The sequence below is a fragment of the Pongo abelii genome, chromosome 11 (assembly GCF_028885655.2).
Source record: "Pongo abelii isolate AG06213 chromosome 11, NHGRI_mPonAbe1-v2.0_pri, whole genome shotgun sequence".
Lineage (NCBI taxonomy): Eukaryota > Metazoa > Chordata > Mammalia > Primates > Hominidae > Pongo > Pongo abelii.
Genome location: NC_071996.2, coordinates 137,385,711 through 137,399,625, shown reverse-complemented (window position 1 = coordinate 137,399,625; position 13,915 = coordinate 137,385,711). Strand labels below are relative to the sequence as shown.

Here is a 13,915-nt window from a genome sequence, read left to right as displayed (position 1 = left end):
TTCCCAGGAAAAACAATTTCTGGGTAAGAGCTGGGAGGCAAGGGATAATGATGATAAAACGCCCTCCAACTGTACGTCAGCGGTTTTAGAAGGTTTGGAGCTATGTGTGTCTTATTTGGCTAAAAGGGCTCTAATTTTGTCAAGCCAAGGTGAAAAACACACGATCAGTCTTCTGTGTTTTTTAATTATGTAAGTAATGCACTCTCGTGATTGCATAATGCATGCTCATTCTAGAAAACGCAGCTAAGGACAACTAACATTAGAAATAACCCATCACACCATTATCCAGAGATAACCCTGGAAACATTTTAATATATACAACTCAAACTTTTAAAACAAATAATGTATATTTTTTAAATGCATGTATGTAATACATATGTTTGGAATCTCCTTTTGTACTAAAAATTTTAAATACATTTTAGACGCCAATAAATACAGTTCTTCAAAAGCATTGTTAGTGGAACACAAATCAGTATCTATCACCATTTACTCAGCCATCCTTGTAGTATAGGACATTATCAACAGTGTTTCACTAAAGGTCCTCCAGCTAAATCCTCATCAACATCCACAATTACCGTGAATACATTTCAAGAAGTAGACTTCATTAAATCAAAGAACAGACAAGTTTTAAAGGATCTTCACACATAGCACTAAATTGACCTCTGGAAACAGTATACAAATTAATGCAAAGCATAAGAAAATATTCACTTCTTCACATCCTCGCTAATATTTGTTATTGTTCTTTGTGTTACTAATTTGATAGGTTTCAAATGATGATTCATGGTTTTTAATTTAGTTCGGGGAGCAGAAAATTTCACACATTTATGAGCCATTGTATTCCATGTTGGTTGATGCTTTTAAACCGAACTAAATTCTGCCTGAGAAGGACTCCATACTTCTATATTTGAGTCCTTGTGGACAAACTGCAACCTAACTTAATAGGTAGACAAGATTGAAAATCTAACTTAGGAGTATGTGACTGTAACAACAATTGAGTCTTGGCCAATCCCAGCAGCCATACTTCAATCACTCATACACTTCTGAGTGTTCAGACTGCGTTCAAAGAAAGCAAATGCTGAGCTGTAACCAACCCAGTTGTTTCTCTACCTCACTTCCCTTTTTTTGTCTATAAATCTTCCACCATGTGGCTGTGCTGTAGTCTCTGAATCTGCTATGATTCTGGGAGCTACCCAATTCATGAATCGTTCATTGCTCAATTAAACTCCATTAAACTTAATTCAGCTGAAGTTTTTCTTTTAACAATGCCAATTTATGAACTTTGTCCTTTCTCTTTTTGGAGTTTTCATGTTCTTATTTCTACGTTCTTCCTATTAAACCTTTGTAATATAGAATGCAAGTATTTTTTCCATTTTGTTGTTTATTAGATGTGTCTTATTTTGTCATAAAGAAATGTTTCATTTCTATGTATTCACATTTTTTAAACATATTTTCTTTCTATTTCTTGCCTTTGATGTCATTCTTAGACTTTCCTGACCCCCTTGCAATATTGAAATGATCATGAAAGTAAATATTTAAGCTCAGCTGCTATAAAAACATCATGAAAGGAAATTAAAAGCCATTCTGTATAAAAGATACAGAAAAATGAATGAAGTACTAGAACACTAGAACCAAAAATTTGAAGTACTAATAAACACAAGAATTTAAAATTAGTGTTTAGTAATGGTAGATCATATTTATGTGAAGATACGAAAAAGGGGAAATAACTTTAATTGAAAGAAGAATAAGATGACAAGGCAAATTACAGAGTGTTAAAGTGGAAAATATTAGGAAGCTTTATAGTTGTGCAAATTATTTAGGTCATAGTATGGAGCAATAACAACGGCACAGCCTTGAAATCTTACCAAATGCTAAGCATTACTAATAGAAAGATCTCAGAGCCATATCCTTTAACAGGTGATAACAGCCTGGAAAAAGAACTCAGAACCCAAGAGGACACAGAAAAGTTCTACTGTAGGTCACTGGGCAGTTGTTTCAAAGTTGTACAGCGGATTTGAACCAGCAATTCAAAAGCATATTATTTCAATATTTAATTTTCATGATGAAAAATTCTCGTTATATTACAAAACTGTTCTAGTTATTTCTAGTATGTAGATTGGAAATAGTATTAAATGTCTTAAAACAACTTTCATTAATAAAACTTAGTAAGATCCCTGCATTTCATGTCTCCCAAGTCTCAAATCTGTTCTTTTATATATGAGCAATATTGTGCAATAAATGAATTATTGTTCTGAACCCTTTCCACCTGAATGTGTAGCCAAAAATGCTATAATAAGCTACTTCTGCTACACAGTAGATATGAAAGTCTTAACTAGAATTAAAAGTTTCTGTAATTAGATTAAGTCAAGTTTGACCTCTAAGTCATTGTTTAGTAGCTCAACTAATTCCTCCTAGAAATGTGGGTTAATGCTGAGGTTAATTTGCCCAACCAGATCTGATCTCACGATTATACAGATCTTTGAATGTAATGACCACATAATTTTTAATAAAACCTGAATTAGCATAACGTATTTCTAAATCAGCATCCTTAATCCTATCTTTATATGTCTGCCACAAAGATGAAACATTGAGGGTTATTTTTAAATTACCTAAGTTTCTTGATCAACCCCATAGTAATTCCCTTCACTTTGATCTCACTTTTTTAAAGATTAAGAAACATCTCATTTAACTTTCAAATATAACTTTATTTCTCAATATTTCAATTGTTTAATTTGTCATTGATTATACATTTTTTACAATAGAAGCAAATATTCAACTGAATCTTCATCTGTTTTATTTGGAGAACCATCTTGCTACTATATATAGGACAAGACATCCAAACTCTTCATTTTTATTTGCCAAATAATATCTCAGTCAAAGGATACCACTGACAGCATTCAGTGACTTGTGGAGTTGTTTACTCCACCCAACAAGAGTAGGATATGCATTTTTTTCAAGCACCCATGGAATGTACACCAAAATAGACAGTATTCTGGGCCATAAAACAAGTCTCAACAAGTTTAAAAGTATTGAAATAATATAGATTATGTCTTTTGATGATAATAGAATCAAACTAGAAATCAATAACAGGAAGACAACAAGAAAATCTCTAAACACGTAGAAATTGAACAACATACTTCTGAATAAGCCACGGATCAAAGAAGAAGTATAAAAGGAAACTTTTAAAAATACATAGAGTTGAATGAAAATAAAAACATAATCAAAGTATATGGGATGCAGCTAAAGCAATTATGTGAGGGAAATTTGTAGCACTAAATGCTATAAATCAATAACTTACATTCCTAGCTCAAAAAATTAGAAAAAGAAGAGCAAAATAAAGCCAATACAAGCAAAATGTTACCTTCAGGGAAACTATTTAAAGTATAAAAGAGGTATATTGAATTATTTCTTACAACTACATGTGAATCTGTAATTATTTCATTAAATTCAAATTTTAAAATGTCAATTGCATTTTCATACATCAACAGTAGAAAACTGGAACTTCAAATCAACATAATTTACAAAAGATTCCTAAAAATCCAACAAAATGTATCTGATAAAATTATAATTCATAATATACTGCTAAAATTATAACTATAAAGAAAAATATAATTTATTCCATCTTTTGAAAGATATTAAAGAAGACCTAAATTACAGGAGAGATATTCCAAGTTAACGGATTAGAAGACCCAACGTCATAAAGATATCAATTATTCCCCCTAATTGATCTATAGATTCAAAGTAATTCTAACAAAAATGCCAAAAGAGTTTTTCGTAAAACTAAAAAGCTGGTAATAAAATGTATATGGAAAAATCAAAGGTCAACAATAGCCATAACACAGCTAAGGAAAACAAATAAGGTGAGAAGAGTTACCCAGCTAGATGGTTATTGTAACACTGTGATTAGGTGCAAAGATAGAAAAAAAAAGACCAGTGAAATACAATATAGAATCTAGAGACAGGCCAATGTACACACAGAAGAGATACAGTTCAGGGGTGGCATTATAGAACAGTGAGGAAAGGATAAATTATTCAATAAATGTTACTAAGACAATTTGTTATCCACATTAAGGAAAAGAGAAAGAATTGGCCTTCTACCTTAAAGCAAATACAAAAATCAGTTCCAGTGGATTAAAAGTTTAAACGTGAGAGGTAAGTTTTATAACCACAGAACATAAAAGGATTTCTTAAATAAGACACCAAAAGTGCCTATCATAAAGGAGAAAAATACAATTTTATTTCAATTTTGCACTGGGAATATTAGCAAAAACACAATATTAAGTGTTGGCAACAGCATAAGAACTCAAATACCAACATGAGTGATATTTTATTGTTATTCTTTGTATGCTATGCATGCCACAAAAGGTTTTGTATGTACTGCATATTTAATTTTAAAATTAAATATAAAATGATTTTTTTCTTGACAAATGAAATGCTTCTAGTATTTATCATTAAGCAAAATGTTAGGACTATACATTTAAATTATTTTAATATTCAATATCTCTTGGTATTATACTTAGGATTTTTAAAGTAGGGAATAATATTAAATTTATCTTTGCAACTAGAAATAGTAATAAAAAACTTCTAAATAATGCTTGTATCAAAGAAGGAAACAAAAGGAAAATCATGAACTGGTACTCAGAGAATAGATAGTCTTAAACGCATTTATTAGCAAACAAAAGTAAATGGAAGTAAATTCATTATGCTTTCAATTCAAGAAATGATTTTAGAACAGTTTAACCTAAGTTAAAAGTAAGAAAATAATAGTCAAGAAATTAAAGAAAATAAAAACAAAAACGTGTAGGGTAGATCAAGAAACATTAAGCGCTGGTTCCTTTAAAAGACCAGTAAAACAGATAAAGTTCAACAATATAATTAAGAAAAGAGAGACAAAGGATACATAAATAAATAGCACTAGAAATTAAATGGTGCTTCCGCCCGGCATGCCGGACCGCGCATGCGCCGTCGGCAGCGTCGCGCGCGCCCTGTTGCATAGCCGGCGCTACGTGTACGCCGGGACGCAGACGCAAGCCGCCGACGGAGGAGGCCTCTTAATTAGGGTGGGTTTCTCTCTTCGCGTTAAATCTCTCCTGCGGTGCAGACTGGTGCTGCGTGGGCTCCAGTGGGACGCTCCCGTCGGACGCTCCGGTCGGACGCCGTCCGACCTAGATAGTTAATGTTATTGTTGGGAAAGACGAAAAAGGCAGAAAGATCCCAGAATATCTGATCGTTTGTAGTGGTTGGAACAGAAGCTGGGATAGATGGGTAGCCGAAGATCATGTGCTTCGTGAGCCCAATGAAAATCGTAGATTGGCCGGGTGCGGTGGCTCACGCCTGTAATCCCAGCACTTTTGGGAGGCGGAGGCGGGCGGATCACGAGGTCAGGAGTTTGAGACCAGCCTGGCCAACATGGTGAAACTCCGTCTCTACTAAAACTACAAAAAGTAGCTGGGCGTGGTGGCGGGCGCCTGTAATCCCAGCTACTCGGGAGGGTGAGGCAGGAGAATCGTTTGAACCCGGGAGGCAGAGGTTGCAGTGAGCCGAGATCGCCATTCCACTCCAGCCTGGGCAGCAGGGCGAGGCTCTGTCTCGAAAATAAAAAGAAAAAAGAAAATCGTAGATTAGGAGCTGGGCGCGGTGGCTCACTCCTGTAATCCCAGCATTTTGGGAGGCCGAGGTGAGCGGATCACTTGAGGTCAGGAGTTTGAGACCCGCCTGGCCAACATGGTGAAACCCCGTCTCTCCTAAAAATACAAAACAATTAGCGGGGCATGGTGGTGGGTGCCTATAATCCCAGCTACTCTGGAGGCTGAGGCAGGAGGATCACTTGAACCCGGGAGGTGGAGGTTACAGTGTGCTGAGTCCACGCCATTGCACTCCATCCTGGGCAACAAGACCGAAACTCTGTCACACAAAAAAGAAAGAAAATCGTAGATTACAGCATAAATTGGCAAGAAAAGCTGTAGCTCACCTGAGGAGCAAGAGAGAAAGAAGCAGCCGCTCCAGGTTGCCTGGTGCTGACTCTGTCTTTTTTTAAAAGGCCTCTCCATCGAAGAAAAAGATGAGAATGATGAAAACTCATTAAGCAGTTCCTCTGACAGTAGTGAAGACAAGGATGAAAAAATAAGTGAAGAAAGTGATATTGAAGAAAAGACTGAAGTGAAAGAAGAACTGGAGCTTCAAACAAAAAGGGAAATGGAAGAAAGAACAGTAACTCTAGAAATCCCTGAAGTTCTGAAGAGGCAGCTGGAGGATGATTGTTACTACATTAATCGGAGGAAACGGTTAGTGCAACTTCCATGCCACACCAACATCATAACGATTTTGGAATCCTATGTGAAGCATTTTGCTATCAGTGCAGCCTTTTCAGCCAATGAGAGGCCTCGTCACCATCACACTATGCCACATGCCAGCATGAACGTGCCTTATATCCCAGCAGAAAAGAATGTTGACCTTTGTAAGGAGATGGTGGATGGATTAAGAATAACCTTTGATTACACTCTCCCGTTGGTTTTACTCTATCCCTGTGAACAAGCTCAGTATAGAAAGGTGACTTCATCTAAGGTTTTTCTTGCAATTAAGGAAAGTGCCACAAATACTAATAGGAGCCAGGAGAAGCTCTCTCCCAGCCCACGTTTGTTGAATCCATCCAGGCCGCAGTCTACAGAGAGTCAGTCGACCAGCGGTGAACCAGCCACCCCCAAAAGGCGCAAAGCCGAGCTGCAAGCAGTGCAGTCTCTGAGACGGTCCTCGCCCCACACCGCCAACTGTGACAGGCTTTTTAAGAGCAGCACCTCACCTCAGCCCAAGCGCTGGCAGCAGGACATGTCCACCAGCATGCCCAAGCTGTTCTTGCACCTGGAAAAGAAGACACCTGTGCATAGCAGATCATCTTCACCTATTCCTCTGACTCCTAGCCAGGAAGGGAGTCCTGTGTTTGCTGGCTTTGAAGGGAGAAGAACTAATGAAATAAATGAGGTCCTCTCCTGGAAGCTCGTACCTGACAATTACCCACCAGGCGACCAGCCACCTCCACCCTCTTACATTTACGGGGCGCAACATTTGCTGCGATTGTTTGTAAAACTTCCAGAAATTCTTGGAAAAATGTCCTTTACTGAGAAGAATCTGAAGGCTTTATTGAAGCACTTTGATCTCTTTGTGAGGTTCTTAGCAGAATACCACGATGACTTCTTCCCAGAGTCAGCTTACGTCGCTGCCTCTGAGGTGCATTATAGCACCAAGAACCCCCAGGCAGTCAGTCAGTGTTGATGGTTCTGTAAGAACAACTGCTCCATCTAGCATGGTGTTCTGAGTTCCAGGTAAACAATTAACAAGGTGGTGAGTTTTTATCCAGAGCACAAAACACAGTGCCCACCAGGGGGCTTTGACAGAGGTGTGCCCTGTTGTTTGAGTTCCCCATGTACTGTAGTTACTCTGTTTAGAATTATTTCCTACGTGCCTGAAAGTGTTCTGACATGACACTTGCTACTTAGTAGGCCATCTATGATGGCAGGTAAAAAGCAGCTGTGTTCACAGTGAAATGTTCCTGGAAATGTACATAGGTTAGGCCATTTCAGTAGACATTGCCGTTAGTTAGCAAGAACCACATTGTTTCGTTATTTGTTAGCATTAAACAAATTTTTTTTTGCAAATTGGTTTCATTCTCTTGATGAAGCTGAGCAACTGTCCAACAAGGTTTAGTTTGTACTTGAAAACTGCAAAGTAGTCTCAAAGTATTTTAGAGGGAATCCATATTGATGGCAAAAGGAAATTTGCAGCTATAATTTGCTTCTGACGGTTCCTTCTCTGTGAAACGTTATTTTTGGTGATCTAAAGAAAGCATTGCCTTTCTTGTTTGCAATTTTACAGCTATACATTTTTGTGTAATGTTATGGTTTCCTTTCTGTAAAATGTTCTTTTCGGTGATCTAAATAAAGCCTGTCTTGTTTGAAAAAAAAAAATTAACTCGGAGTCATAACTACAGATATAATGATGATTGGAATATAAGAGAATGCTACATATTCATTTAAACCAGTAAATTTGAAAGTCTTGACAAAGATGAATGATTACTTAGGAAAATATATATTATATAAACTGGCTCCCTCCGAAAAAGTAGGTATTCCTCATTGTGGCACCCGACAGCCCCAAAGGTAGAAATTAAAACTAACCCACATATTTATTGCACAGTATGCTGACATTTTAATGTAAATTTTAGACCACATAAGCTTTAGCCTTTAGAGTCAGAAATTCCTTAGGTGCTAGCCCACAAATTGCTACATAAGAGAAAACAGAGAAGATGTCACTTTCTGTGATCCTAACAGAAAGCCCACAGAGGCATATCTTCCCATTGTGGCTTCAGTAGCATCAAATAGGAAAGTGATAATACTGTGAGAGAATGACGTGCCACCCACAATATCTGAAGTACAAAGACAAGGCTAGATGTATTTTTGGTTAGTTAATTTGAGCAAAACCTTAAGTGTCCAGATGCATTCTTCCTAGATTATCATAATTCTCTCGCATGTCCGTGAAAGGATAAGGTATGTCACAAGGCTAAGAGCTTGAACTGTGCTAGTCCAAATTGAGATGTGCTCTAAGTGTGAGGTTAGAGCACTGGAGTTTGAAGACTTAGTATGTAAAAATAAATGTAACATATCTCACTAATAATTTTCAGCATTGGTTAAATGTTGAACTGACAATATTTTAGATACTTGGGTTACATAAAATGTTTTAAAAATACCTTCACCTATTTCTTTTTACTTTTAAAAAATGTTAATATTTTAAAAACTTAAAATGACCAATGTGTCTCACATTATATTTTTAATGGACAGTGATGCTCTTAAAAGTATTACCTCTATGGCATGGCATACGTCAAAAACTCATGGTCTTTTTTAGCTATTCTTTGATCCAATATCCAAGGCTTAGCTTCATGTATCCAAGCAGTTACAGGCCTCCACTAAATTAGTCAAAGCATCTTTTGGTCTTGTACTAGGATTACCTTTAAATCTGATGTTAATATATGCAGGAAATCCCTACTGTTAATAGAAACCACCCAACATTTTTCTGCTGTTTACTAATTTGATTGTTACTCTTTCCCTCACATACTACCATATTCCTATATACACACTCAGTCTGGCAGCCTTCTGTTACTCTTATCCAATGAAGGAGAAGCTCGTACTTGTGTTCCATTCACTCAAAAAGTATCCATGCCCATAACCAATCTTTGGATAGTCTAATACAAAATCCCAATTTAATGGTTTTTTCATGTTATCTTAAAAATGAATAAAAAGAGATGATACCAGGAAGTCTAGGTGATAATTACTTTTCTTGCCCAATGCTAGGCTTTACTAGAGAGCTGAATTTTATAATACAACTCTCCTAAGCTGTTGCTTGTGCAGCCAATTTGAAGGACAATTTGAAGTGAACTTAAGGATGAGTTGCCTTCCCAACTCTTAGAAAGACCCAGATAATAGCCATTTCTATATTTAATGCTACTAATGTGAATTTAATCAAGCTACATAAAGCCAGTTTAAATTCCTCAGCCCAAATAGTAGCTGTGCATAATAGAATAAGCTTGGATTTTATTTGGGCCAATTAAGAGAGAGTCTAGGCCATCGCTAATAATACTTCCTGCTATCTGGAGTAATTCTATAATACTTCCTGTATAATACTTCCTGTATCTAGAGTAATTCTATGTGACTTGGAACAATCTATGTCAAAGCTAAAAGAAAGGCAAGGTGAGCTTCTCACGGAGTTGTTGAGAATTCTTTTCTTAGGAAATCTCCCAATCCCTTCTTATAATATTCCTAAATTTGTTTGTTTTGTTTGTTTGTTTGTTTTGAGATGGAGTCTCGCACTGTTGCCCAGGCTGGAGTGCAGTAGTGTGATCTCAGCTCACTGCAACCTCTATCTCCCAGGTTCAAGCAATTCTCCTGCCTCAGCCTCCCCCAATGGCTGGGATTACAGATGTGTGCCACCACGCCCAGCTAATTTTTTTGTATTTCTAGTGGAGATGGGGTTTCACCATGTTTGCCAGGTTGGTCTTGAACTCCTGACCTCAAATGATTCACCCACCTTGGCCTCCCAAAGTGTTGGAATTACAGTTGTGAGCCACCACGCCCAGCCTATATGTTTTCTCTTTTTTTTTAATCTCACAGTTGTTTGAGATCTGTTGTTAGAGTCTTAAATGATTTTGTGCAGCTACTGTCCTGACAGATGATTCAATGAAATATTCAAAGATGAAATAAGAATGAAATTCTGCTGATCAGTGTTCAGACTGAAAATACGATCTTTGCAAATGAAACCTCTTCTTCAGAAAGAATCATTTATAGTGGTAAAGAGGTAGATAATTTTTTTTATTCTTTCTTGTAACTTTGGCTGAATGAGAACAAAAAGAGGAGACTGAGAAGAAAAAGGGTTCCATGGACCTCTCCGAGGACTCAGCAGTCTCACATGAGTACCCACACTTACACAGACTGCACCAGCCCCTGACACCACTGAAACTTCACGAATCCGGAACGCCACACTCTTCAGAACTCCACCTACTGTCAGCAGAAAAGATTAGCATTTGAATAGGCAGGCCAAGAAAAGAAAATCACCCTCACCAATGTGGGGGTCATGGTTTTATCTGTTGAGAACCCCTGAATAGGACAAAAAGGTAGAGGAAGAGTGAGTTTGCTTTCTCCTTGAGCTGGGATATCCATTCTGCTTTTGGATATCAGAGGTCCTGGTTCTTGGACTGGAACCACACCACCGCCTTTCCTGGACCTCCAGCTTGCAGACGGCAGATGATGGGACTTCTTGGCCTTCATAAACACATGAGCCCATCCCTCAAAATAAATGTCTGTCTGTCTGTCTGTCTATCTATCTATCTATCTATATCATATTGGTTCTGTTTCTCTAGAGAACTCTGGCTACTATGTAGAGATTATTTCCTAAAGAAAAAAAAAGTATTCATCTGATGAAGACACCATGTTGGAATTTAGGAAAGGGTTTAGGATTGTTACAAATTTCCACTACCTGGATGGTTTTAGTAAGTCAAGACAAAGTTTATTTGCCCTCAAGCCTTCTACAATTTACTGCATACCTCAGATTTGTCTCTGACAATCTGGCACAACAAGACATTTTTAGTTTAAGACCAAATTTCTCATTTTTCTCTTCTTTACTTGCTTTCGGTCAATGTGCCTTCATTATTCTTTTCAGACAACTTTAAAATTTGATTCTGAAGGGGATGATGTTCTATGGAAGTAGGATTTATTGTAGATACAGGGCCATGCATATCAAAAGGGGAACTATGTCATTGTCCATCTGTAAACAATTCTCCTTAGAAGATAGAGAAAGGACAAGGAACTTGGGGGTGCTAATAGCTCCCCAAGAGTAGCACCCTCAGTAGAAGGCATTGGCTCTTCCAGTGTCTTTCTCCTCAAAATCTACAGGTGTCCTTATTTATACCCTCATGATTCTTAGAGAATACAGAGGCTCTTAGATTCTTGTTTTTATTTGGGGGACTAGTTGTTTCATTTACAGAGCTGTATATTTATTTTTATTTCTAGCTTCTTTTTTTTCTAGGGCTCAGTTACTTATCAGAAAATGTTCTGTTACCTTCTAAATTCATAATTTTATATATATATATTTTCATTTATGGCTCCTAATTAAAATCGGAGTCCATTTTCAGCTGTTGATCCTACCCTAGAATAATGTTCAAAAGATTCCTGGAATCCAATTTTTAAATCTAGTGTTTATTTTATGAAAATTTTCACCTTTGTCCAATTTACTTTTTAAGAGACAGATTTCTAAAATGCCTTTAATGAGCTTCCTTCTTTTTGTCTCTAAGAATTAATTATTTTTTAATTTTCAGATGGATTATTTAAATCTTTTTCCTAACCTCTTGTTTTCAACTACTTTCCCCATTTGAGGGGCTAAAATGAAGTGAACTAGTCTGTACACATCTAGTCATCCATGAAAATAGTACATAACAAAGATCCTATTGCAAATATCTGTCCATCTTCCTGAAGTATAAGAAAATATTTATAGCATTGCTATGGACTGAATTTTGTCCCCCCAAAATTTATATGTTGAAGCCCTAATGCACAAGTGACTATATTTGGAAATAGGGCCTTTAAGTATATAATTAATGTAAAATAAGATCATAAGGATGGGGCTCTGATCCAATAGGGTTAGTGTCCTTATAAGAAGAGATACCAGAGGGCTTGCTCTCTCTCACAGTGTCTCCCCACATGCACAAAAAAGAAGTCATGTGAGCACATGGCCACCTGCAAGCCAAGACAAGAGGCTTCAGAATGAAACCTACCTTGCTAGCACCTTGATCTTGGACTTCCCAGCCTCCAGAACTGTAAGAAATAAATTTCTATTGTGTATAAGCTGGTTAGTCTATGGTATCCTGTTAATAGCAGCCTGTACAGACTGTCTTTGACTCAGCTCTAAATTAGGTTTTAAATTCAACGTCTATATATCTGCCTTCTGATCTTGCACATTTACATGAATGTTCCTTTCCTGAGAAGTCCCAAGGCAATACTAACTCATTTAGAAGATTGGAGGAAGGAATAAAAAGACTAGAAGGGTTACAAGTGAAAAGTTGCTTAGATCCAAACACGGTGGGTCTCAGAAGGTTAGTGTCCTTGGACAACTAGTGTTTTCAGCTCCACCACACCAGATAAAGAAGCTGACTATTGAAAGATTGGTGTGTTTGCCTCCCAGTTTTTCTAGAGTGCCTCCTAAAATACAAATTGATTTTGACACAGCAAACTTTCCCTAAAATGGTCATTGTTTTTTGCCATCTTTTGCCTTTTACCCAAAAGAATGCAAGAGTAAGGATCATAATGAGACTTTATATAGAAAGAAGAATTTATGCAGGAGTTTGAAAATTTGATACAGACAAATCCATGTAAAGAAGATGGGTCACTACAGTCGACTGTGCTACAGTGTGTGCTCATGAGTGGTGTCAGAAGTTAGACCAAGCAGAAGTTAGAAATCAGCAAGACTGCCAATGACCCAACAATTGTTTGACCTAAAATATAGACTGAGCAAAGAGGTCTTCTTTCACAAGTTGACAAAAGTGTAAATATCATTATGAAGGTTTTGTAGGGTACCCAAGGCTAAGTTTGACTAATTGCCTTTTCACATAATTGTCACAGGTCTAAGGAACCTCTAACCATTTGTCGTCAAGACTGGATTAGATTGAAGCAGAAAATAATCAACATATATGCATCTGTCTTTCGTGGAACACTCCCTTATACGATTAATAAACACAAGATAATCCAGGACAAAACAAAGACAGTTGAAATAAGACTGCCTACACACACACACACACACACACACACACACACACACACACAGCAAGCAGCAGGAGAATAAGCAAAGGTATTTACTAAATCTTTTATCCCCAAACCATAAGGTCTAATGATCTTATAGAAACACCTAGATCTAATTACTTTGGTTATAAATCCTAGGGTAACAAATTCAGCAATGAAAGCTCAATGAAACTAGCAAGAACTCAGTGTTGAGGCTGGCTTACCTGGCAGCAGATACGAAGGATAAATGGAGTTTGGCAAAGAGGCCCAGTGAGTATACCTGTTGGCCTGAGAATGCCCTAGAATGCTTCTAAGTGAGAGTCCTTGAAACGACCTCAGTAGAAACTTTGGATTTGCCATAGAATGATAAGACCACCCTTAATGTCTGAACTGAAAAGACAAAGCTGAATATATTGCTACCAGCTATGTGTTGTACCTGCTGTACAAAAGCAGCTTTAGAATGTTTGGGGCCATTGTCTTATTTGGATAAATGGGCCCTGATTTTGCAAAGCCAAGGTAAAAACACATGAGGGGTGCTGTAGTTTAAATGTGTCCCCCAGAAACATGTATTGGAAATTTAAATCTCCAATGCAACAGAGTTGGGAGGTGAG

The 13,915-nt window shown here is 37.2% G+C and overlaps 1 protein-coding gene across 1 annotated transcript; it reads left to right on the top strand.

Moving 5' to 3' along the window:
* Positions 1-4,940: 4,940 nt before the first annotated feature.
* LOC100450672 (putative male-specific lethal-3 protein-like 2) lies at positions 4,941-7,958 on the top strand. Its single transcript, XM_002813013.6, is given in 3 exon segments — positions 4,941-5,004; positions 5,007-5,057; positions 6,038-7,958. Coding segments are annotated over 3 exon segments (1,344 nt in total). The 3' UTR covers positions 7,267-7,958.
* The last annotated feature ends 5,957 nt before the right edge of the window (positions 7,959-13,915 follow it).